At 37.4% G+C, this 23,327-nt stretch overlaps 1 protein-coding gene across 2 annotated transcripts; it reads left to right on the top strand.

Moving 5' to 3' along the window:
- Positions 1–587: 587 nt before the first annotated feature.
- Positions 588–23,255, top strand: LOC100258395 (probable protein phosphatase 2C 6). 2 transcript variants are annotated; one of them, XR_009466536.1, is made up of 8 exons: positions 596–1,058; positions 11,232–11,513; positions 13,308–13,413; positions 14,216–14,540; positions 14,852–14,909; positions 15,445–15,635; positions 22,780–22,880; positions 22,972–23,255. XR_009466536.1 is itself a non-coding variant. In XM_059739485.1 (5 exons), exons 1-4 carry the CDS (start codon positions 648–650, stop codon positions 14,533–14,535), a joined length of 1,119 nt encoding a protein of 372 aa, XP_059595468.1. In that variant the 5' UTR covers positions 588–647; the 3' UTR covers positions 14,536–14,540; positions 14,852–15,192. The 2 variants fall into 2 exon arrangements, 1 of the variants encoding a protein (XP_059595468.1); XM_059739485.1 differs by lacking the exons at positions 15,445–15,635; positions 22,780–22,880; positions 22,972–23,255 and having other exon boundaries at positions 588–1,058; positions 14,852–15,192.
- Positions 23,256–23,327: the final 72 nt, after the last annotated feature.

The raw sequence follows: 23,327 nt of genomic DNA, 5'->3' as shown, positions 1-23,327 counted from the left end.
ACGTTAAAAAAAAATATTTTCTAAAATTAATGTACCATTTCTTGCCACCAGGGACTGCATATACTTACTTGTTTTGGTATTTTTGCATTCACCGATTGATTTGGAATTGATACATAAATGATATGTAGGTTTTTTTTTTTTTGGGTTCAAATGAAGATCACAACTGTACAGCAAAAACCCGATCCTAGCCCTTCATTAGTGGGGTCCTTTTACTCCAGTGTGCCACGTAAGGTGATGCAAGGGTGGTGTACCACCACCCGAGCTCTATAGGTGGCAGGCGTCTGTTGAAGGGGAGGGGCTGAGTTGAGGTGTAGAAGGTTGTGATGTGGCAGTGATCGTGTGCGGGTGGGGTGCATGGGGAGTATGGTGGAGGACGAACGGGGAGATGCCACGTTGGCAACCGGTGTAAGAGTTGGGGGGTGGAGTGATACGGTGCCGTTTTGGGGGGTTTTGACATAGGAGTAACACATGGCCATGCACGTAGAAGGGGTTTGCCACTAAGGGCATTTGCTTGCTCGGAACTTTCCACGCGTTGGCACAAACCCTAGCTCATAGACTCCTCTCTCCACTCTTTTATCTCCACCGTTTCTCAAATCTTCAATACCTCTTCTCTTCTTTGTCTCTTGCGCTCTCCATCTCCAATTGCAATGGCACACCCCTTTGAAGCTCACCACATCCTCAACCTCTGCGCTCCCTGTGATTCCATCCGTCCGCCCAACGTATCCGGCAAAAGGCCAGCAAGTTCATTTAGCCAGAATGGGAATTCCAACTCCAGAAATGGCGAAGCTCCCATCCCAGTGTGCCCCAATTCCTCCCTCGCCGCCGGTGGTTCCGGAGTACCAACCTGTGTGGGGAAAGATAACAAAAAGGTGTCTTGGGGACGAAGCTCGGACGTGGGAAAACGGTCGGGAATGGAGGATAGTTTAGCCATTGTCCCTGGGTTTATGTCACTGTCTTGCAAGCAGGTCGGTGGATGCACCGCGCCGGAGTGCACTTACGCCGCTGAGGACTCGCCAGTGCACTTCTTTGGCCTCTACGATGGCCATGGAGGCCCTCAGGTAATTATTTTGTCAATTCCATTTGTGGCTGCCGCTTTTTTTTTTCCCTCCTTCGGCTTCTGATTGTGTACTGTCTCGGTTTTAATGATGATGATTTTGATTGTTCATAGTAGTGATAGTACTTGCATCTCAGCACGGCTGTTTCAAAAGCGGTGCTAGTACCATTTCTGTGATTTATCCCTTTCAGTGAAAACACTTTTCAAAAATAAAAAATAAAAACGAAAAAATAAAAATAAATTGTAAGCTGGCTTTCGTTTTCTGACTTCAAACAAAAATTTTCTTCAATTTCTGTATCAATTTTTTTTAACAGAAAAAAAAAATTCAAAAAAAATTATATCACTTCCCGCTATGAGAGAACAAATCTACGGCGGCTGACTCAAATATGTTCCTGCTAAAATAAAATATAAAAAATGCTGGCGCGTGATTGTCACTCGTCACTCGTCGGTGAATACACCTTGAAACGTGGCGCATGGTAGTCGTGTCAGTTACCTAGGTGTCAGACATTACTCAAGGAGGGAAGACCCCTCTCTGACCACGTGGCTTCCAATGAGACAAAATGCACCAACTGCTTTTGTCCCAGGTGGGAAAGGCTTTTGACTTGTTGAGTCTTGTTCGGACCCACAAAGTGGACCCTCTTCTAGATACTTCCTCGTTGTCTCAGATTGGTTGCTTTTGCATCGGAAACAGTAAAAATATATCTGGCAGCAGTAATTAACTAATTATAATATTTTCCCTTTTTAATTTATTTTAATCCTCAAATAAGGCCACACGTGTGGGTCCAGAGTCTCCAGGCAATGCAAGTCAGGTTCGCATCATCTTCTTTGGGAATAGCGCACGTGCCTATGGTCAGGAGTGTAGGCTCACACGTGGTGCGATTTTTCGGAGTGTGACGTGGTGACACACTCAGCGTCAAAAGTGCCACATCATGAAGCCCTCTGCCTAAAGTAAAATGATATAAACATAATATGGTTGTCACCATAATATTTTATAAATTGGTTAACATTTTAATTCGAATCTTTCTTTTTTGATCGGTTTTTGTCACTCTCTTCCGGAGGTATGACTCTCTCATTTTTAACATCGGTTTTCCCCTTTCACCCCTCACCTGGTCTGATCGACGAAACCCTAACCATCCGTTTGGGTCGAGGGAAAATTGGGGAAAAGCAGAGAGAAAAAGGGAAAATGCCTTTGTTTTCAGTTTTTTGTTTGTTCAGTAAAGGTGAAACAGTAAGCGACTTACACTCGAGAGAGAAGGAGGCAGAGACAAGGTATTTCATTCTCGTAACCATCCGCTAAACATCAATGAAGAAAATGTTTCTCAATAGTTTTCTGCTGTTTGATTCATATAGATTACTAGAAAATAGTGTTTTTGTTTTTTGGAAAATGAAGTAAATTAGCCTATGTTGAATGTTCTTAAATTATGCTTTTTCAGAATCCTCTGATTGTTTATTTTTCTGGTATATTTATTTTCTTTTTTTTTTTCGTTTTCTCTATTTCATTGATTGTTTAGTAGCGCTTTGCTATTGCCTTTGTTTAATTGTAATATTCATTTGTTAATTTACAATTAATATTCATATATTAGTTTGTAATTCTTTATGTATCTAAATTGCGACCCTGTTTGGCTCAACGATTTGAAAGAACTTCCTGGCTATGTTTTTGGCTCTGAAATCTTTATAGTGTTTGGTAACAAGCTAAATCATTTTAAAGTAGAGATTTGGAACTTAGAAACTTTTTTCCAGCAAGGCAGCTTAACTTGCTTTTGCACAAGAGCTTACAGAAAGAGGTTTTTGAACTTCAAAATTCTTTTACATTTCAAACGACAGCCTCTTCTTTGTCAAAGTTTTCTCAAATATTCATTGTATTGGAAGGTACAAGAGAATCAAATGGAACTATGTATTTCCTTAAGGATGCTTTTGTATATCCAGCCAAATTACCATTGTCACCCTTTAGCCATCTGGAACTTATTAATGGATCAAGACAAAATAGTTAAGAATTCCCATCCGCTCCTTGTTTTCAATCTGACCACTTTGGACATTACACTGTTCTGGTACCATTGGTTATGTGAGGCCTTGATTTGGTATCAGCTTGGTCAATATTTCTTAAATTTCCAAAATTATTTCCATCACTTCAACTCATTTACCTACATATTTATTGTTCACAATCGTTACTGTCATTCTAGTCGATCTCGATATCATCTACCCATGTCTCGTTCGACAATTCAACAATTTTTTATTTTTTTATTTTTTTTAAAACCAAGGAACCTTTCATGGCTAAGCCCTTAGGACTCTTCATGGGGACCCAAACCTCGGGATGCTGATTGCCCATCAACAACTAGTACCGGGTAAATTCAAGATATCATTAGTGGTAGGATTCAAACCTAAGACCATGTGCCACCTATTGGGACCACACTTCCCAATGCTCACCTTGACCAATTGGGCTACCCTAGCGGGTTTCCACACTTCAGCAATTGTGCACCATAGTTTGAAGTGTATGACATTTCCAATTGCTAGAGTGCCACTTTCGACAACTTATTCTTGTAATCACTTTGAAGTTTGTTGGATGCATGCTATCATTCTAAAGAGAATATTAAGCTAGTAGGATTATCATTTGCCTATTCAAAAACAAAAGTTACCAAGTCTAAGAGGCTTAGTTAAGATGGTGGAGGGTAATGAATGGTTCACTCTATACATATGTTAAGAAGCTATTAATCTAGCGGAACTTTATGTTCTTTGAAAGGGAAATTGAGATCGTGGAAGAATTGCAATTTCATCAAATGAACAATGCTTCCCTTGTTAATATTATTGCATTAGAGATCATGTGAATACACTTGCACATGAATACACTTGTTGGTAGTTCCCCAAAAAGTGAAATTACCCAAGACAAATTTCTACACAACAATTAATAGTAGATTCGGTAATGTTCGGTGTGTTCGACTCCAAAGGACCATTTATCATCTCATTGTTTTAATCCATTTGAAGCTTGGTTACACAACTTGTCATCTTAAAGAGAATTTTGAGTTGCAAGGTCAGGATGCTTACTCAAGTAGGATTAGCGATTATTAATGATTGGATTCACATTTACACCGAGAAACAATCGATGAAGTGGAACTTTGTGTTCTTCAAGAGGAACTTTAAATCATTAGCATTGAAGCCATGCCTAAATTGTTTATGGAAATGCATGTAAGGTGAGCATATGTAACATTTGTCATGTGAGCTGCAATATTTTGTTGCTATTGTAGGCCTCAATGATAATTGTAGAATTATTATGCAAACCTTGGTCCTTGAGGCAACTTAAGTGGTAAAGGGTTGGGAGGGTTTGCAAGAGGTTCGAAGTTTAAGTCCCAATGGAGACAAAATTTATCCATTAAAAAATAAAAATAAATAAAATTCAATCCTCAAGTAGTTTAGTCTTAACACATATGTTCTAAGGAAGTAAATGTGCAACCAAGTTAGTAAATACTTGTTTTTGGGGGTATGCAATTTGTTACAATTTTCTTTGCTTCTAAGTAATTATTATTTTCTCAAGTATGCCAATAAAATGTTTTAATGAGTATTATGTAGCCTATCAAAAAAAGTTTTGATGGTTATTTGAAATGAGACAATTAAATCATCAATTCATTGTTTTAAAAAAAATTAATTCCTAAAGAAATAACACTAATTACTGTGGATGGATAAAAACGACACTTTAAGCAGCACAAATCAACTAATATCTTAGGGTGAGAAAAATGTGCCAAGACCTATTCTACGTCTCTAGGTTTTTTCTTAAATTTGTAGTTAGAAATTTCCTAATTTTTAAGGTTCCTTGGACATTTATGTAAAACAATGTTAGGATGCTAATAAATAATCAATGAGAAAATTGTTATTTTTGGGCCCAACATGGATCCAAAATTTTAACATGAAGGCTTGAATATGAATTTTCTTGTGTTGGTTGGACCAAAGAAAAGAAAATAAAGTTGCATAGTCGTGAAATTGTGTTTGCGGGTGGTTGTGTTGCTTGGTTGCATCCTTGCTCTTTCACCCTAATTAGGTAGTTATATCCTTCAATAGTCATTTTATGCAGTACATGTGTTGCCTTGTTATGAGGAAAAGTCAATCATTTATTAATAGATGTCACTTATGTAAGTGTGAGAAAGAATCAACCAACCACATTCTCATCTATTGGGAAAAAGACCCATGATATGGCTATCTCTTATCCTATACCTTTTTTTGGATTTCTTGGGTACTATTGTAGTCAGTGAAAGACTTGTTTATTTGGCATGTTAATTTTTTGCAGAATAGGCAATCAAAGGTGTGGACAAGGACTCATGTATATTTGCTTTGATACATGCTTTTGTAGAGTGTAGTTAAATTCTGGATGCATCATTTATAGCTAATGAGGAGCAGTTGCAATGATGTTAACTAGGGCTTCTTACTTACAATTCTTGAAAAGATGATCTCAATTAGAAATTAATTAGATGGATTAAATAGTGCATATCCACAATAAAGTTCCTTGTGCTTGTAAATGGTATCTATTTTGGGTTTCTTTTCAAAGTTCTAGAGGTTTGAGACAAGGGGACCATCTCTCATCTTATTTATTTGTGTTGGCGATGGAGGTGTTGAGTTGTCTTTTGGAGAGTGCTAAGGAGGTTGGTTATTTGTTGGGCTTCAGGGTGGAAAGGGGTGGCAAGAAAGTAGAGATATCCCACTTGTTTTTTTTTTTTTTGTTTGTAGATGATACTTTGTTTTCTTGTGAGGATTCTTAAGATTAAATGGTTCATTTAATTTGGTTGCTCATGTGGTTTGAAACCATCTCGAAGGTGTAAATGAGCTTAGAAAAAAAACGGATTGATCTAAATTTGGGGAAAGGGGTCACTAATGTGGATGAGTTGGGGTTGGGTTGCAGGATAAGAGAGCTTCCTTCTATTTACTTGGGTCTACCCTTGGGTGCTCATTTCAAATCAATATGGGTATGGGATGGGGCAAAAGAGAGGTTTCATAGAAGACTGTTGATATGGAAAAAACAATATATTTTGAAAGAGGGAGAGATTCATGTTGATTCAAAGCATCTTATTTAGTTTGCCTATCTACTATATGTCCTTGTTTTAGTTCTTAGGAAGGTCCGATTGAGACTTAAGAAGTTTCATAGAGATTTCCTATGGGGAGGTGAGGCATTGAAGCAAAAGTCGAATTAATTGAAATGGATGATTGTTTGCATGGATGAGAGGAAGGGGAGACTAGGCATTAAATGTCTTTCATCACTTAATTAGGTTCTCCTTGGAAAGTGGAGTTAGAGATTTGCTTTTGAAGAGGAAGTTTTTTGGAAGCAGGTTATAGAGGGGAAGTTTGGGAAGAAAGAAGAGGGTTGTCATTCTTGAGATGTGAAAGATGAGTGTAAGGTTGAGTTATCGAAAGCAATTAGGAAAGGATGAGACATATTTTTAAAGTGAATAATAGGAGAAAAGCAAACTTTTAGAAGGATAAATAGTGTGAGGATGAGTCCTTGTGTTTGTCCTTTCCCTCTAATATATGCTTTAGCCTCATCCAAAGAGGCTTGGGTGATGGATTTATTAAATGAGACAAATATAGTGGGGTCATTGGAATTCCTGTTTTTTTTAACACTTAAATGATTTGGAGTTGGGTATTGTTGAGCTTTTTCTTAAGATTGCAAGATAAACCAATGAAAAGGAAAGACAATGATAGGGTGGTTAGGATGGATACGAAGAATTGAGTTTTTTTGTTAAATCCCCTTATTCTATTTTGGAGATCAATTTCTCTCCTAATGGGCATGATTTGGAATTCTTGGAACCTGTCTAAAGCGAGTATTTTTTCTTAGGAAGCCAGTTAAGGAAAGGTGTCAATGTTAGATTAACTTCAAAAGAGAGGGGGCAGTTGCTAGCAAATAGATGTTGTCTTTGTAAAGATGAAGAAGAATCCTTCATTGTGCCAAACGAAGGGTTTTATGGCAGTTATTATTCTTCTTATTTGGCATAGTTTGGGTGTTCCCTTTCATGGTGAGAGACTCTTTTAAGTTGGCATGGTTCGTTTGTGAAAGAAAACTTAAGAAGGTATGGATAGTCATTCCTCTATGCATATTTGGATGATTTGAAAGGAAAGAAATCACAGAGCATTTAAAAATGAGGAGCAGTTTGATCAAAAGCTGAAATGATCATTCATAAGCAACCTTTTAGTATGAGTTAGGTTAAAGATAAAATAAGTCTTAATGTCTTTGATTGATTTTGTAGATTGGTTGGATCATGCCCAACAAGAGAGTTGATGTACTGTTCTCTTTTTTTTTTTTTTAGCTTTGTTGTTTGATGCCCATTTCTTTTTTCCTTGTTTCGATAGGTAATTTTTTCCATATCTATAAATTTGATTGCCTATTGAAAAAAAAAAAAAAAAAACAAGAAGAAGTTTTCGAAGACCATAAGTGCTTGAATTAGTTCTTAAAGGTGTCTTACTTCAATGTTTTATTTGATTTATCTTGATATTTTCTGTGAATGGTTGACATTTCTTTATGATGTTTCTTGATTTCTTTAGGAGGGGTGCGTCGTTTTTAAGGCTTTTTTTGGGCCTTTTGTCGTGTTCACCCCAAATTTATGCCCCTCCAACCCCCAATCCTACACCTCTCTCTCTATCTTTCTTTCTGTTAAGTGCCTATTAATATTTCTCTATTTTGTCTATCTAACAAATGTGTTACCATGTTGTAGGCTGTTATAGGCTAAGCCTAGGATGGGATCGTAGTAAAATAAATAAAACAAAATAAAAACAATGAATGGGACCCTACAACATAACATTTTTTTCGGAATTATTAAGTTAAAATAATAACTTCTAGGATCCATTAATTAAAGAGAACCACTCGGGTATTAGTAGAGCTTAAATATAGGGAGTTAGGAATTTTATGTACTAAGATTGGCTTAATTTGGCATTTCATGTTGGGTTTACAAGGCTGAGCAAACTTGTAACTAATATACTAAGATGTGGATTTTTTAATCAGTTGATTTAATTCAACTCATTGTTAGGGTGGATTGAGTTATCTTGGTTGAGTCTTAATTGATTTGTTGAACTCTATAATAATTGTTTAGATTGTCATAACAAGGTTTTGCCATTGACTTATATATTGTCATCATTTTGTGAGTTTTCATATATAATGCTCCAATGGCTTGAAAAAAAATGTTATAATGAAAGTATCTGCTAGGGAAAGGACGATGTCAATGGTCTTGTGAGATTTTAGGGTTTCCTTAGATGTTCTTTTTTAGGTGACTGATGAGTTTAAAAATGTACAGAGAGAGGAATAAAAATTATTTTTTATTTTCTTGACTGATCTTAATCAGTTGCTAAGATCCTACCAAGATCGCTTTCATATTGGACCTGCTCTAGATGGCGAATTAAACAAAACCCTTCCAGTTAGGATAAGTAAAAAAGTGAGCATTGTTATATATTTTAGGATGGATCCATCAGACTGTCACTTACTGATTTCTAATATTTTATAAGGACACTTAAAGTTGGAGTTCTATACTTTTAGCTGAAGACTGAAGTATGAATTTTCCTTTTTAGGAATTGTTTTTTGTTTATTGGACCTGCTAAATTAAATTAGATACCAAAAAAAGGTGTTAATCTTATGAGATTGATATGGCATGTAAATTTAGGGAGATAATGCACCCTAAAAGGAGAGAATTTGGTTAAACTTTCTTTGTTATGAATTGATTTTAGACATAGAAGGGATTTTGATGATTGGATGATGCTAAATTAAATTAGATGCAATAGGGAAGTTTTAATTTTTAGAGGACTGATGTGGCATGTGAATGTAAGGAGATAATGTGCCAGAGAGAGAGAGAGAGGGAGAGGGAGAGAGAGAGAGATGTTAATTTAGATAAGAGAGTGCTGTTGATTTAGATGCAAAAAAGCTGTATTAGTTTTACGGGACTGATGTAGCATGTGATTTTAAGGAGATAATGCTCCTATAAAGAGTATCCATGGCCAGATTGTGTTTGATAGGAATTGATTTTAGATAATAGAATTTATTCAAGTGATTGGGTGATGCTAAATGAAATCAGAGGCAATAGAGTAGTGTTACAGGTTGGATATGGCATGTGTGTTATGGAGATAATGTGCCCCAAAGAGTGCCCATAAAAGAAAGATCTGGAAACAATAATCAACTGAATGCCCCAATTGCAATATGCTTTGAAAGATTCTTTTCTCAAAGTTCTGTTTGATCGGTCCATGAATTGTGTATGGTGACTAATCCTTTGTTCTTAGAGTTTCTTGATTGTTTAGGATGAGGGTAGCCTAGGTTAGGGCCTTTGTTCCTTTTTTAATAGGCAAATAACTATTTTATTGCATTAGTCAAATGGGTGGGGGGCACTAAAGGGCAAGAAGAAAAATAACCAAAACCAAACCACACTAGTGAGATCACAAATAACTAAGACCGACATCCGAAGCAAATTTTGGACAAAAGAAAAAGGGATAAACAAGAGAATTAGTTAGAAATTGAATCAAATGGTTTACAACAAATAGAATGAGGCCATCTTACATTTTGTTTTGTTTCTTCCTCACAAAACTCTTGTGCCACCTCACACAGGAACGAACTCCATTGACCCATAAAAAGACCTACAAAGAACTTCCCCTAGTAAGCCTCCATGACAATTTGTCCTTGCAATCCCTATCTATACCACTGTTTGCTGAATTTACTTTAGTAAAAATCCATGTTATCTAATTCCCAATCATGAAAATTCCTTAAGAAAGAAGGGTGTAAGTGCCCGCACCACCTACCTCCTCCCAAGCATCAAAACTATCAAAGCATGTTAGAAGCAACAATATAAAACAAGGAGGGATACAAGGGTCTTAAAATAGAATCATGACATCATAAGTCGTGTTGAAACCTCTCTTTCCATACCCACTATTGAGCTGGTCCTATAATGAAACTTCATCGCAAGCTTGATAATCCTTAGAAGGTTTAATCTGCCACGTTTAGAAATGTACCAATGTTTTAAAGAATATAATCTTTTTGTATTCTTTTTCAGTTTGCGATGTAGTGGGAGAGAGGTTTCACAAAAGATTTTTCTCAAATTGGAAAAGATTTGAAAGTAACACCAAGGGGGGACCTAAAATAGATGGATGGCAATTTTCTAACACCAGAGCCCTACAACAAGACTTAACTGCTTAATGTGTTGGACCTCTCCTGCAAAGATTAACTCACTTTTACTCCTCTCCAAGTTGATATTTGAACTTGAGACCACTTCAAACCAAAGAAGAGTGTACATGAGATGAGATAAATTAAATGTCATGAGAAGTTTCCAAAGAGAAATGTATAATTAACAAAAAAGTACACAGGAAATCTCTACACCTCCTCCTCCTTCTCACCCTCCCACCATGAATCTTGGAACAAAACCCTCATCCCCTATCCCACAATCAAGCTCTCTGTCACTATCACAAACAAATAAGGGGAGAGAAGATCACCGCTATCTCAAACCCCTTGAGCTTTGGAAAAGGCCATTGAGAGACACATTCATTAAAACAGAGAACCTCAATTTTGAGATGTAGAACGTTATTCCTATTAGTGCTCTTTGTATGTGTCCCATGAACATGGGGTGTGTGATACCACCTCCTCACACTTATCCTTGTTGGGTGTATTTTAGTATATCTCGTGTATCAGAAAAAGAAAAAAAAAAGGTACTGGGTGGGAGGTAGCTAGAAGCGACTACTTCTATTTTTTTGGATCAATTATCCATGAAAAAGAAAGAAAGATGAGGAGGATTTTGCTTACAGAATTGAATAGGAAAGATGGAGTGGAGAAATAAATCGATGTTGTCTCCCTTTTGTTTTGCTTTCTTTTATTCTTTCTTTTTTCTTCCTTTTTCCTTTTACTCTTTACCAGAAGCCAAAGCTTTCTGTTTGCTTTCTGATTACAATTGAAATTTATACCAATCTGTAATAGTGTGATTTTCTACTTTCTCTGACGTCCTTTGATGTTGATTTGCCATATGTTTAGGTCCTGCTTATTTTGTTTGTGCATTTGCATTCAGATATTTCAACTTGACTTAGCTTTCTGTAATTTTGCTTTTCACTAATTTGATTTCTTAATATTTCGTAGTACATATTTGAGAGTAGAAATATGTTAGTTAGTAATGGCCAATAAGTGCAAATGCCACATGTTTTGAATTAGTGCTGACAGTTCTCACTGTTTGGTTTTCATCTACAGGTGAGTTGCTATTGTGCAAGGATGCTTCATGAAATGGTTGCAGAAGAGTGGGAAAGAGGAGGTGGTGATGAATGGAGTAAATGGTGGGAGGTTGCATTACGTAGGGCCTATGGGAGGGCAGATGATGCTTTAAAAGACAGGGCATTAGCGCCATACTCAGTGGGATCAACCAGTTTGGTGGTGGTTGTGTCACCCTGTCAGATCATTGCTGCCAACTGTGGAGATTCTAGGGCTGTGCTTTGCCGTGGGACTCAAGCAATTCCCTTAACTGTTGACCACAAGGTCTCTTCTGAAACGTGAAATGTGTGTTTCATTGTTGTTGTTTTGGTTATGATTTAGGAACTCACACCGAAAGTACATAAGCATTTAACTAATGTTGAATTGTTTTACTACACCTTGCTTCTTCTTGTCAGTAATTACACAAAAAATGGAAATACAATGAACAAGCCAACAAGGATATGGACATGGAAAATATGGCTGTGTTGAAATCAATAATCCCTTTCCCCCTCCTCTTCTGGTTCAGAGGTTTTAAATTTGTCTTGAATTCTAATATCTTATCTATCATATTTGCTTATATGAAGTTATTTCTAAGGCAAAGCTTCATTTGAGGTTTTTCTTTTGAAGATAGAAGTCACTATTCCTTATGAGAACTTGATTTGCAACTGTATGTTGTATTCCTCACTCTTGTGGCCTAGGCCTCTTTGTTATTTGTTGGTTCTTTGGAGTTTGGGATTAAAAAGAATACGGAAACTTTTTGGCATGTATTTTGTGAGAATGAGCTCTCTTGAATTTCATTGTGATATTTTAGTATAATTCTTGTGAGAATTGGCCTTTTTGGTATTGAGAGTAATTGATGAATAATAATTATTATGGATGAGATATTTTGAAATCTATAGAATGATACTTTTAGGGTTCAGTTACCACTTTTATGTAGATTCAGGTGTGTTTTTTGCACAATTGTTCATATTTGATCCTCTATACTGACACTAATATTATTAGTGAAAAATGGGGGTTTCACAATAAGGAGTATGAAGAAGTTTGATCAAGTAGAGTTTTAGCTCGTGTCAATTCTATATTTGAGATCTTGACCTTGGTGGGATCCATGCCATGTTGGGAACTTCATATCTTTGTCTCAGATTCCAAATTAGGAGGATTGTTGATTTCCTTTTTTTTAATTGGAATATGCTTTCTTGCTACTTTTCCTGGATTTACTTAGACGGCCTAATATTTTTGTACATTGCACATAGCTAACTCATTCTTAATCACTGCTAGGAGCATGAAAGTTTTATTTCAAAATGGTCAAAACTTTAGAAGATTTTTTTTTTTTAAGAATTTGTGAATGGAGTAGCAAGTTGTGTTGATGTGGTGCAATTTTAGACCAACTCAGATTTGACTTTTACCCATTTGAACTCCATCAGATCCAATCAATTTTCAGATTTGTGGAAGTTTTGTTTAGCTGGTTTTCTGCATATATTTAGGGGCAGACTTTTCTATAATAATTAGTTTGAGATTGGAAGTTAGATCTTGTCTAGGTTTTGCTTATAGGTGCAGCAGTATGGGTTTTGTACTTAATGATCTTCATAGGGGCATAAGGCCTGATGAAACAGTTGGGATGGGTGTTGCTTCCCCTCCTTTTCTAATAAATCCTTTGTTTCCTACTAAAAAGAACCTCCAACAGGCCTGTTCCTCATAAGAATAGGATGATAATCAGTCTATAAAAAGGGTTGCATGATGATTAGAAATTTGGATAATAAAAACATGTTGGCCTGAGCTCGTAAATGGTTTATCTGAACTAGAATTGTTTTAGCTTTCTATATAACTCTAATGCCACTCTGCTGTAGGTAAGTATTCATGGATCTTTCTTTTTTGCTCAATCTAGGTGTTCTTTTTGTCATGTATTTGGTTGCTGCTAAGCTGGCACACTATAACTTGCAATTTGTCTCATTTAGGTCTTGCATTTGATTTAATCAGTATCCTTTTAATAGATAAGAACAATCAAAAGCACTATGCAATGCACATTTGTGCATATTAGCTAGCCGCTGCTATGGATCCTCTTTGACATTGTTTTGTTTGCAGCTTGATCGACAAGATGAACTGGCGCGAATTGAGGAAGCAGGCGGCCAAATTCTATATTGGCAGGGTCCAAGGGTAGAAGGAGTTCTTTCTATGACAAGAGCAATAGGTCTCATTTTTCCCCTATAACTCTTACATCCGCTTTTCTAAAACATGAGCATGTGATTTCCTTTTTTCACTATAACATTTTTCATGTTCAGAAACTGTTAAGCATTCAATATGTTTAGTTTCTTGATGCAATGTCTCACTATAACAGTAGTGCTAACATTTCTTTTCTTTCAAAAATAGAAATGAGACTAGTTGATGATGTCTGGACTCATCAACCTTGTCCACAGAAAAATTATAGGGGGCCCATAGCTTCCATCTTACCTTGTAAAATAGAAGATATTCTGCATATCAGAAAGTTGTTAAGGGTCCATCAGAAAAGAAGTAAAGGCAAGATACAAGCTAAATCAAAATCAAAACCACAGGTGATTTAAGAAATAAATGTAGTTGAAGGTTGTGATGCATCATGTTTCATGTTAACAGTTCTTGACAAGAACATTGTATATGAGTTGTTCACTTCATAAGATCCAAACTTCTGCTTATTTCTGTGTCAAAGAACTGATAATCATCACGCAAAGTTTACACTGGGGCTTTATCAAGGTTTTGTGTGAGGGATGTGCAGTAAATGGTATGTCCAGGCTAACTTTTGTGAATCTTCCGTTCTAATTTCACTGACTCATTACCGATTAGTGTCCTAGGTAAGTTAGTATTAAGTGTTTAGTTTACCTGGTATCTTAAAGCACAAATTCTTAAACTACTTGAAGTTCGATTGTTAGTGGTATTTTAGCCTGTTTATTGCATGATCTGTGCTTTCCTTTTTATTCCATTTTTATTTAATATGCATGTCTGGTTTTAATGAGTTTCAGGTGACCACTATCTGAAACCATGGATTATTTCAGAGCCTGAAGTTACTTTCACAACAAGGAGTGATGAGGATGAATGTCTGATTTTGGCAAGTGATGGCTTATGGGATGTCCTGTCTAATGAACAGGTGGTAAAGGTTGCTCGCAATTCACTGAGGGAGGAGCGCAGGAAGGCTCTGCTTAATGATAGTTCACTACCCCCAGCCCACTCTGCTGCAGATAGTCTCCTTTGCTGTGCACTTGCTGAGTACAGTGATGACAACATTTCAATTATTGTTGTCGACCTGAAATCACGAAAGAGAAGGCACCAATATAGGCACTGAAAGTGGTAGTGGGATCTCTCTTTCTCTCTCCCAAAATATGCATGTATAGTTATACATAATTTCATATATACATATATGCTACTGGAATTTTTTGCGGTTCTCATTCTCATCATTTCTTTAGACATGGTAGTGTTAGAAGAGATGTGAGAACACTTGAGGACCATGTCCCATTGAAATTTGTCTTTTGAAACCATTCATACATGTGAACATGACATGCACATGCATCTTTTTCAGTGTAAAATTACTATTAGATCATTAATAAAGGTTGTCAGATTTGTGTCTTGATATGTTGATTGATTTCTTGGGTGGTGTGCAGGGCTGGTTTTTCTGGGTGGAGAGGGGGTTAGAGCTTCTAGGGGAGAGCGGCTAATCCTGTGAGACATGGACACCTGCTTCTTGTTCTACCAATTGCTCGTGTAGCTGCTATTTCATTTATTTGTCTTTCTTAATGTTAAAATCTCTGAAAAATTGTTAAACTTAAAACTCTATGGTGTATGTTGAAAACTTCTCAGACTTAAACCCGTTAGCATTTTGTTTTATTAGACGTGTGGAAACAGCAGTAGTTATTGTCTCCTTGTCTTGTTAGTTATTTGTGAATGTGTTTTATGCTAGTTTACTTATATCTGTTCCTTGGTAATGCCATTGGGTGTTTAACTATTCTTGAGAGGACTCAATCCTCAAGCTCTAACATCAACATTGCTTGAATGATGCTTACCAAGCTTAAATGAGATGAAGACTTGCACTTGAAATTTGATGATGAAGACTTGCAGTGATTCAAAGATAGCTATCTGCTCTAGCATTCTTCAACATCTGCTGATGTATACCATTAGAAAATTATGATGTAGAAACCTTTTACATTAAAAATTAGATTCTGACATGTGATTGGCTTGATTGTGATGATGGCCGCAGGACTGAGTATCTAGATCTCTACAAGTATCAGGAGCATTTATCCATTGAAGGTTCAACCTGCTCTGATAGCAATTTTTATGAAGGTGTAGATTGGCAGGCTTCTAAATGAACCATAAAGGACAAGGAATGACTCTCTATTGCCAGTTGCTGAAGTAGTCTGTTAAACATGGCCTATTTCTGCGTTACCAAAGGTAAAAGCAAATTTTAAACCATTCTGTTCTCACACCTTAGCTGTTTTTGATATATTACTCAATTATTCATGATGGTTCTCGCAGCACCTTCATCTTAATATTCTCTTTATGGGATTCTGAGTAGATAGTTGAAAAGTTCTGTACCGTTTTCTCTCAAAGGAAAACAATTCTGCCAGCATTTCCAGCCCTTGAGGCCTGGCTCAAGTGGTAAAGGGTTGGGGATAGTTGTGGGAGGTTCCAAATTCAAGTCCCAATGGGGCCAAAAATTTACCTATCAGAAAAATAAAAATAAAATGCTGCCACCATTTCGAATTCTGCATTTGATTTGCTTTAAAGATGTCTAGTTTTAAGAATTTCCAACTTGATTCCTTGTTTAACTTTAATTTTTATGAAAGTTCAACCTTCAAACTCTTTGTTGAATGGTTCTTGTTACTGCCTGTTCATCTCTTCAGTTTGAGCTGCCTCTTTTTACTTATACTAATACCATTCAACTTTCTCCATATTACTTCTGTTCTTCCAGAAAATGCAGTTTGGCTTTCTTATTATCTTTTCTCAACTAGCAAAAGTTTGCTGTTTGACTTTTTAGTTTCTGCCTGTGCAACACCAAGTATACTGTCATTCATATTCTCCTCTTAAATTTCATCGCTTGTGTCTTGTTGCAATGAAACAACTTCATCAGTCATCCCTCTGTTCAGTGAAATGATGTGTTTCATGGTTTCTCCCTTCCCCATGTTCTTGGCCATTAAAAATACACTTTGTTATGACTCTGTGTACAGGATGTAGTCTTTCTCTCCTAAATCCCTGCTTTTCCCTATCTGCTTTGAAATGCATTGTTTTGAATGCTTAAGTATCATCTCTTGATATATAGAGTTCCTGACACTTGTCATCATCTCAGTTGCACATCAGTGATAAAGAGATGATGCCATGTTATTGAAGTGATCAATTTTATTATACGAATAACGCTGTGTATCCACCCCATTCTTCCAGAAAACTAATGCCTAAAATGGGAAGCAATTTTATGAACTTTGTTTTAATCGAAGTGTTGGATGCAAGGTCTTCTTTGAAATTCATTCTTCACTGTTCACATTTCTATGTATATAACACTGCTTTCATTTATATATGATGTTTGATTTTTGCTCTCATTTCATGTGTTTTTGTCTCTGTGAATGTCCAATGATAGATGTTGTAAAATTGAGTTCATTTGAAGTGTTAATTTATTTGTCAGTTTCAAATGGTGCATGGTATCTTACATGTTAGTGTTTGCCTATGATATTGGTATGATACCGAGTTTCACTTCTAGTTAATGCCTTTATGGTGAGGCATCGAAAGATAAGAAAGCCATAGGGGAAGGTGAGGAAGAGTGGAGACAGTTGTTTTCTGAGAGGTTTCAGATTGACAGGTCTTGATGATCATCATGACTGAAGGGCTTTTAAAGCCCATCTGCAACTGACATGGTGCCTCTAATTTTATTCTTTTGGTTATAAATTGCTGGTAGCAAACTGGAAAGTCAAAACTGAGGTCTGAAACTAAGGTGATGAAGTTTGGGATTCAAGGTCTCCGACTCCTTTTTTTTTGGTAAGTAAAAGAGAAGAAAATGTATTGAAAAGAAATGCTAAAATAGCGACTCAAAAAGATACAGCATAGGAGCACCCCCCTTCCTGGCTGGGACAAAAAACAGCCTTCAAAAGCAGAGGGTCCAAAAAAAAAAAAGAAACCACCCTCAATGAGAACCTATCTAATTAATGAAACCAACTAAAGTCGAAGGACCATCTTTTATGAACAATTTCGTCTCCGACCGAAGAAGATAAATAAAAGAGCTCTTAAGTCTTTGAATGGACAACACAACTTCTTCAAACGCAATTTTGTTCCTTACCTTCCAAACAGTCCAAAAAATACGTAAAGGGTCTGCTCTCCAAACTTCCTTTCTCTCTTTTCCCACAAAAGACCTGTTCCAACCCAACAACATCATTTTAACAGAGGCTGGTAGCACCCACTGCACTGAACCCCGAAGAAAGTGAAAAACAACGCCCAAAGAGTCCTTGTCTTAGCACAGTGGAGAAGGATGTGATCTATCGATTCCTCATGCATTTGGAAAAGGTAGCATTTATTCGCTAGAGGCCATCCTCTTTTCTGAAGCTGATCCAAAGTAAGAGCCTTCCCCCAAGTTGCTTCCCACCCAAAAAAACTCACTTTGGGCTGCACACATGAATTCCAAATGACAATTGATAGGAAAAAGGTTGATGGGCCAGATTTTAGGGCTTTGTAGAGAGACTTAATAGAGATCTTCCCACATTTAGTCTCTATCCAAAGCACCCTATCTTCCACATTCCTCTAAACACTCTTCCCATTGAGACCCAATAAAAAACTGTTCGCCTCATCCATCTCCCAATCATTGAAGGGTTTAGAGAAAGGCGGGCTCCAACTCCCCTCTCCCTCAATGAAACTCCACACATTTTTTACCCAAACGTCCTTGGACGTAGATATAGCAAACAAAGTAGGAAAAGCAACACAAAAAGGTGAATCTCCACACCATCTATCCTACCAAAATCTGATTGCCCACCACAAAGGAGAGTCTATTGCTTACAACGTGCCACTCCCTCCTAATTGCTTTCCACAACCCCACACCATACCCACCCTTCACTTCCTTGGAGCACCAACCCCCTTGCTCCTCCCCATACTTTCCCCTAATCACTTGATTCCACAACGCTCCTCTCTCATTTGCAAACCTCCGACTCCATTTGCACAAAAGCGTCTTATTAAGAGAGCGTCTTATTAAGAGAAGAAAGACACTTCACTCCCAAACCCCTTTTCTTTTGTCTAAGCAAACAAGCGTCCATCTTACAAGATAAGTTTTCCACTCAAGAGCCCCATCTTCTCACAAAAAAATCTCTCTGAATTTTCTCCAACCTCAATCTGACTATCCTAAGCAAAGAAAACACAGACACGAAATAAATGGGCAAGCTAGCCAAAGTACTCTGAATTAAAGTGAGCCTCCCTTCTTTAGAGATGTATTGTCTCTTCCACATTGCTAGTCTCTTTCGAAACCTCTTCTCCACCCCATCCCATGCAGCCACAAACTTAAAAGAAGCTCCCAAAGGCAATCCCAAATAAGAGGAGGGGAGACTCCCAACCTTACAACCAAGTTTTGTAGCCAAAGCCTTCACATTTTCCACACATCCCATTGGGATTAACTTGCTTTAATCCAAATTAATTCTCAGCCCTGAAATGGCTTCAAACCACAGTAAAGTCCAACTTAAATACTTCATCTGATCCTGAGGAGCCCCACAAAAAACCAAAGTATCATCGGCGAACAATAAGTGGGACACATGAGCCCCTTCACCCCCTCCACCCCTCAGCTTACAGGCTAACAAAAAACCCCCACTTATGGCTTTCCTTAGAATACAGCTAAGTGCCTCCATAGCAATCACAAATAAGTATGGTGAGAGTGGGTCCCCCCGTCTTAAACCTTTAAAACTTTGGAAGAATCCTAAGGAAGTCTCGTTAACCAAAACGGAAAAACTCGTTGTAAAGATGCACCACTGCATCCACCGGAGCCATTTCTCCCTAAAACCCATCATACCCATAATTGAAAGCAAGAAGGACCAGTCCACATGATCATACACCTTTTCTTTATCAAGCTTGCACAACACCGTCCCCTCACTACTCTTCAAAATCGAATCTATGACTTCATTAGCAACAAGGGCAACATCCAAAATTTGTCTACCCTCCACAAAGGCATTTTGGGCCTTGGAGACCACCTTACCCACTACCAGCTTTAACCTATTGGTTAGCACTTTGGCCAACCACTTGTACAACCCTCCCACCAAACTAATTGGCCTGAAATCCCTTAAATCCCTTTTTCGGGATCAAGACTAGGAAAGTTGCATTAAGACTTCTAACAAAACAATTGTGATCATGAAACTCCCTAAAAAACCCCATGACCTCCTCCTTCACAAACCCCCATGAGGATTGCCAGAAATTCATAGAAAAACTATCAGGTTGATTTGAGCCAAAATATGTGCTCTAATGGCACATATTCTTTATGATTTATGCACCAAAAGACATTCAAATCTCCCAACTTGACCTAATTCAATGCTAAGGCCCTAGCCATGAGTTTAATTTATACTTTGGAGACTTATCTTAGGTTCAAGGGAAAAAAATGGTGCTAGTTGAACCACTTTAGATTTTGAAAGATCAAGAAAGGGCTAAATGAGGAAATAAGTGAGTTAAGACTCATGGACCGTAAGGAAAGGCAAGACGAGGATATAATGCGTTTGGAAGATGAGAAACAACCATTATGGAGTAAGAAAGAAGGCAAGAAAACATGGGAAATGAGGCATGAAGCAAGATTCAGCTGCATGGAAATTTAGAACTCAAAAATCTGATGACATTATATATTCTGATTTTGAGGACAAATTTAGAGCACTTCCTGGAGTCCATTGTATACATTCTATATATCGTTTTGAAGCTCGGGAAGTCAAGAGTCCAACGCTTCAAACGATGTGCAAATCGGAGCTGAAATGAAAAAGTTATGGCCATTTAAAGACAACTGCACCAAGCTGGAGGGTCATTTCGAAATGATTTCGAAACTCAACTTATGAATTGGAAATCCACTTCGAAATGACACCAATTTCGAATTCATCCACTGCCACTTTGATGTTTCGCCTCCTCTACCTTGGGAATTGCATCTATTCAACTTATGAATTCGAAATCCACTTCGAAATGTCACCAATTTCGATTTCACCCACTACCGCTTTGATGTTTCGCCCCCTCTACCTCGGGAATGGCATCTAGGGCACTCCGTCCGCCCTAAGTGGACCCCACACGACTAGAAATCACCATTTTATTATTTTTTAATCATTTTTAGGAAATTATTTTGTAATAAGTGGCCAATGAGAGTGTGCCACATGTTAGGTAATTGATGGTATTATATAAACTCTCTCAATTCTAGGTTTTAGGGATCTTGAATCTTTTTCTGGAGAGTTTGACATTGAAGGTGGAAGAAGACGAGAACTTTGGTTTATTTTCTTTGTCTTCTTTATTAAATAAATTGTTTTTAGTTTCTTTTAATTTAAATTATGGATTTTTACTCTATTATGGATTGTGAATGTGACATCACCCCCATGAGAGGCTAAGAGCCAACTTGGGGCTTGAAGCATGAAAACCTAAGGCCTAGGAAACCTATAAGGATAATGGTTAAATTATTATAACAATGAGATTAATTATTGGTTGGGTGACAATTTATCATTTTTTTATCCTATCCTTGTGAGTTCGTTTAGGGAATGATACGGTAGGTTATTACTTGATACTAGTGATTCTTGGTAATTCTTGATCATTACTTATCCTCGTCTTCCCTAACGTTATTTGCCCCTAAACAAAGCTATAAGGAGTAGGAAAGGTTAAAAAGTCAAATCTTAAATTGGTAATCAATCTCATTCATTTGATGGTTTTAGGAATCTGTTTTAAAAAGGAAAAATTGGGTTTCGGATGCAATTTTGAGTTATAGAACTCAACTTGATCGTGAACGGCCAAGGATCCCAAAACCCTAAGATCATATTACTTAAAAGACCCTTGTTTTCTCTAATTTTTATACCCTAGGTTGGATTGTGGAAAACCCCAAACTTGAATCAATTGAATTTAAAATCAATATTCATTTTTTTTATTAATTTAATTTCTTTTACTTAGTTTCACATTATTCACATATTGTTTTTCACTTTAGGATTTAAACAAAAGCAATTCATTTATTCTAGTTTTGACAATTTCCAATAGCCAGTCCTTGAGGACGATACCCGGAATACTACAAAAACCGTAGTGACTCTTTCTCTAGTTTTTTTTTTTACCAGAGTTGCTACGTAAAAAGGCTAAGTATTTTGGTACAATAGAGAAGTTCGGTCACAGGCCTAAGCGCTTTATCCTCACTAAAGCCCTTAAGAGCCTTGAAAACCTCTTTTTCAGAAAAAAGGCTCCTCCAGCCTCACTCTTTCAACAGCCTCCAACCTCGCCAAAGACAGGCCACTAATACTGGGCCTCCACCCTCCTACAACAGACAACAGAAGCTTAAACTCATTCACCACTCCTTCTTTGATCTCATTCTCCTCTGTTAACCAAACACCATTGATTTTAACCTGTGCCATTGAACTCTTCCTCTTGCGCACATTAGCCATCTTGTGGAAAAATCTAGTATTTCTATCCCCCTTTTTCAGCCACAATTCCCTTGATTTTTGCCTCCAAGAAATTTCTTCTAGGAGAACCCACTTTTTAAAACCTTCCTTTGCACCTCTCCTAGCTTCCAACTCATGAACAACAAGTGGCTGAGCAACCTCTACTTTGTCCCAAAATTCCACCTAATTCAAAGCCAAATCCTTATTAACTTCAACTTTGCCAAAGACATTCTTGTTCCATTCTCTCAATAATGGCTTCAAGGCTTTCAGCTTCACAACCAAAACAAAACTAGTAGTTCCACTAAAATTGAGACTCTCCCACCAAGCCTGCAACTTAACCTTGAAGCCCTCCTTCAACCACATGTTCTTGAATCTAAAAGGCATTGGGCCTCTCCTCACACCACACCCCCCCCCATCTACCAAAATTGGAGAATGATCCGAAACCGGTTTAGGGAGGACATACTGAACAACCCTTGTAAAGTGACCTTCCCAATCCTCCAAAACCAAAAACCAATTGAGCCTAGAATTAGACTGATTGTTCAGGGTCCCCCACCAAGTGTAAGGACCTCCCTGCAGAGGTAGGTCCCTTAGCTCTAAATCCTCTATAATCTCAGAGAATCTCCTTTAGGACTCTTTCCCATCAAAAAATAATGTTGCCTGGAATGTGGATTGAAGTGTTGTGCAAAAGCTGGATAGGGTTTGCCATGTAATGAATCCATGATGTGATATGAATCTATGATAGGAATTTGAAAACTAGGTGGTAATCCTTGTAGGGTTTGAAACACAATTAAAGAGGATATTACTGAACCTCAAACCAAACTGGTTCCTAATATCTTCTTGTTTTTTGGTCCTTTTAAGTTCCATACATATACATAGGTCTGATGTACCACAAATGTTTGTATAGTATGAACTTTCCGCATTATGCACTGCTGTTTAGAAATGATCTCACACTTTCATGTAATATTGTTTGCACTGGAATGCAGACTTGTGCAGCTTGAGGAAGAAAATTGTATGGCTGAAACTATTACATTTGTTAGAACAGTTCTAACTACCGGGCAGAGGACGAGGTTTTCTTTCTTGAAAGGTTTACCATTTTAACTTTTCCCTTTTTGGGCCAATGCTCTATCATCACTCATTTTGGTGGTTCCATCATCATTGTGTTCTTACTTTTCCAGGACTGCTACGAGGATCATGTCTCATTCAGTTTACTTGGATAGAATTTCGGCAGAGGGAGCAAAAGCTGTCTACAGTGCAGATGCTTCAATAATGTCTACCAAGAAATGGGATTCTTGTGAAGATGAGTGGAATTGATGCTGCGAGAAGAATATCTGTTAAACGGTCAGTAGGAAAGCAACCTTAAAGTTAAACTCCTGTATGATTGCATCAATGCCCACAAGTTTGGATAATTGATTATGAGCACATTCTCGATGAGGGAAAATGGATATTTTTCAAGAAGGTTCCACGTGGCTAATTCTTTGATGCGGCAACACTAACCTCTCCCTAAACCATTGCATGAAACCATGTTCCTTTC

The sequence above is a fragment of the Vitis vinifera genome, chromosome 9 (genome assembly GCF_030704535.1).
Source record: "Vitis vinifera cultivar Pinot Noir 40024 chromosome 9, ASM3070453v1".
Taxonomy (NCBI): Eukaryota; Viridiplantae; Streptophyta; class Magnoliopsida; order Vitales; family Vitaceae; genus Vitis; species Vitis vinifera.
The sequence above is the reverse complement of the archived record's forward strand: the minus strand, read 5'-3'. Positions and strand labels throughout refer to the sequence as shown.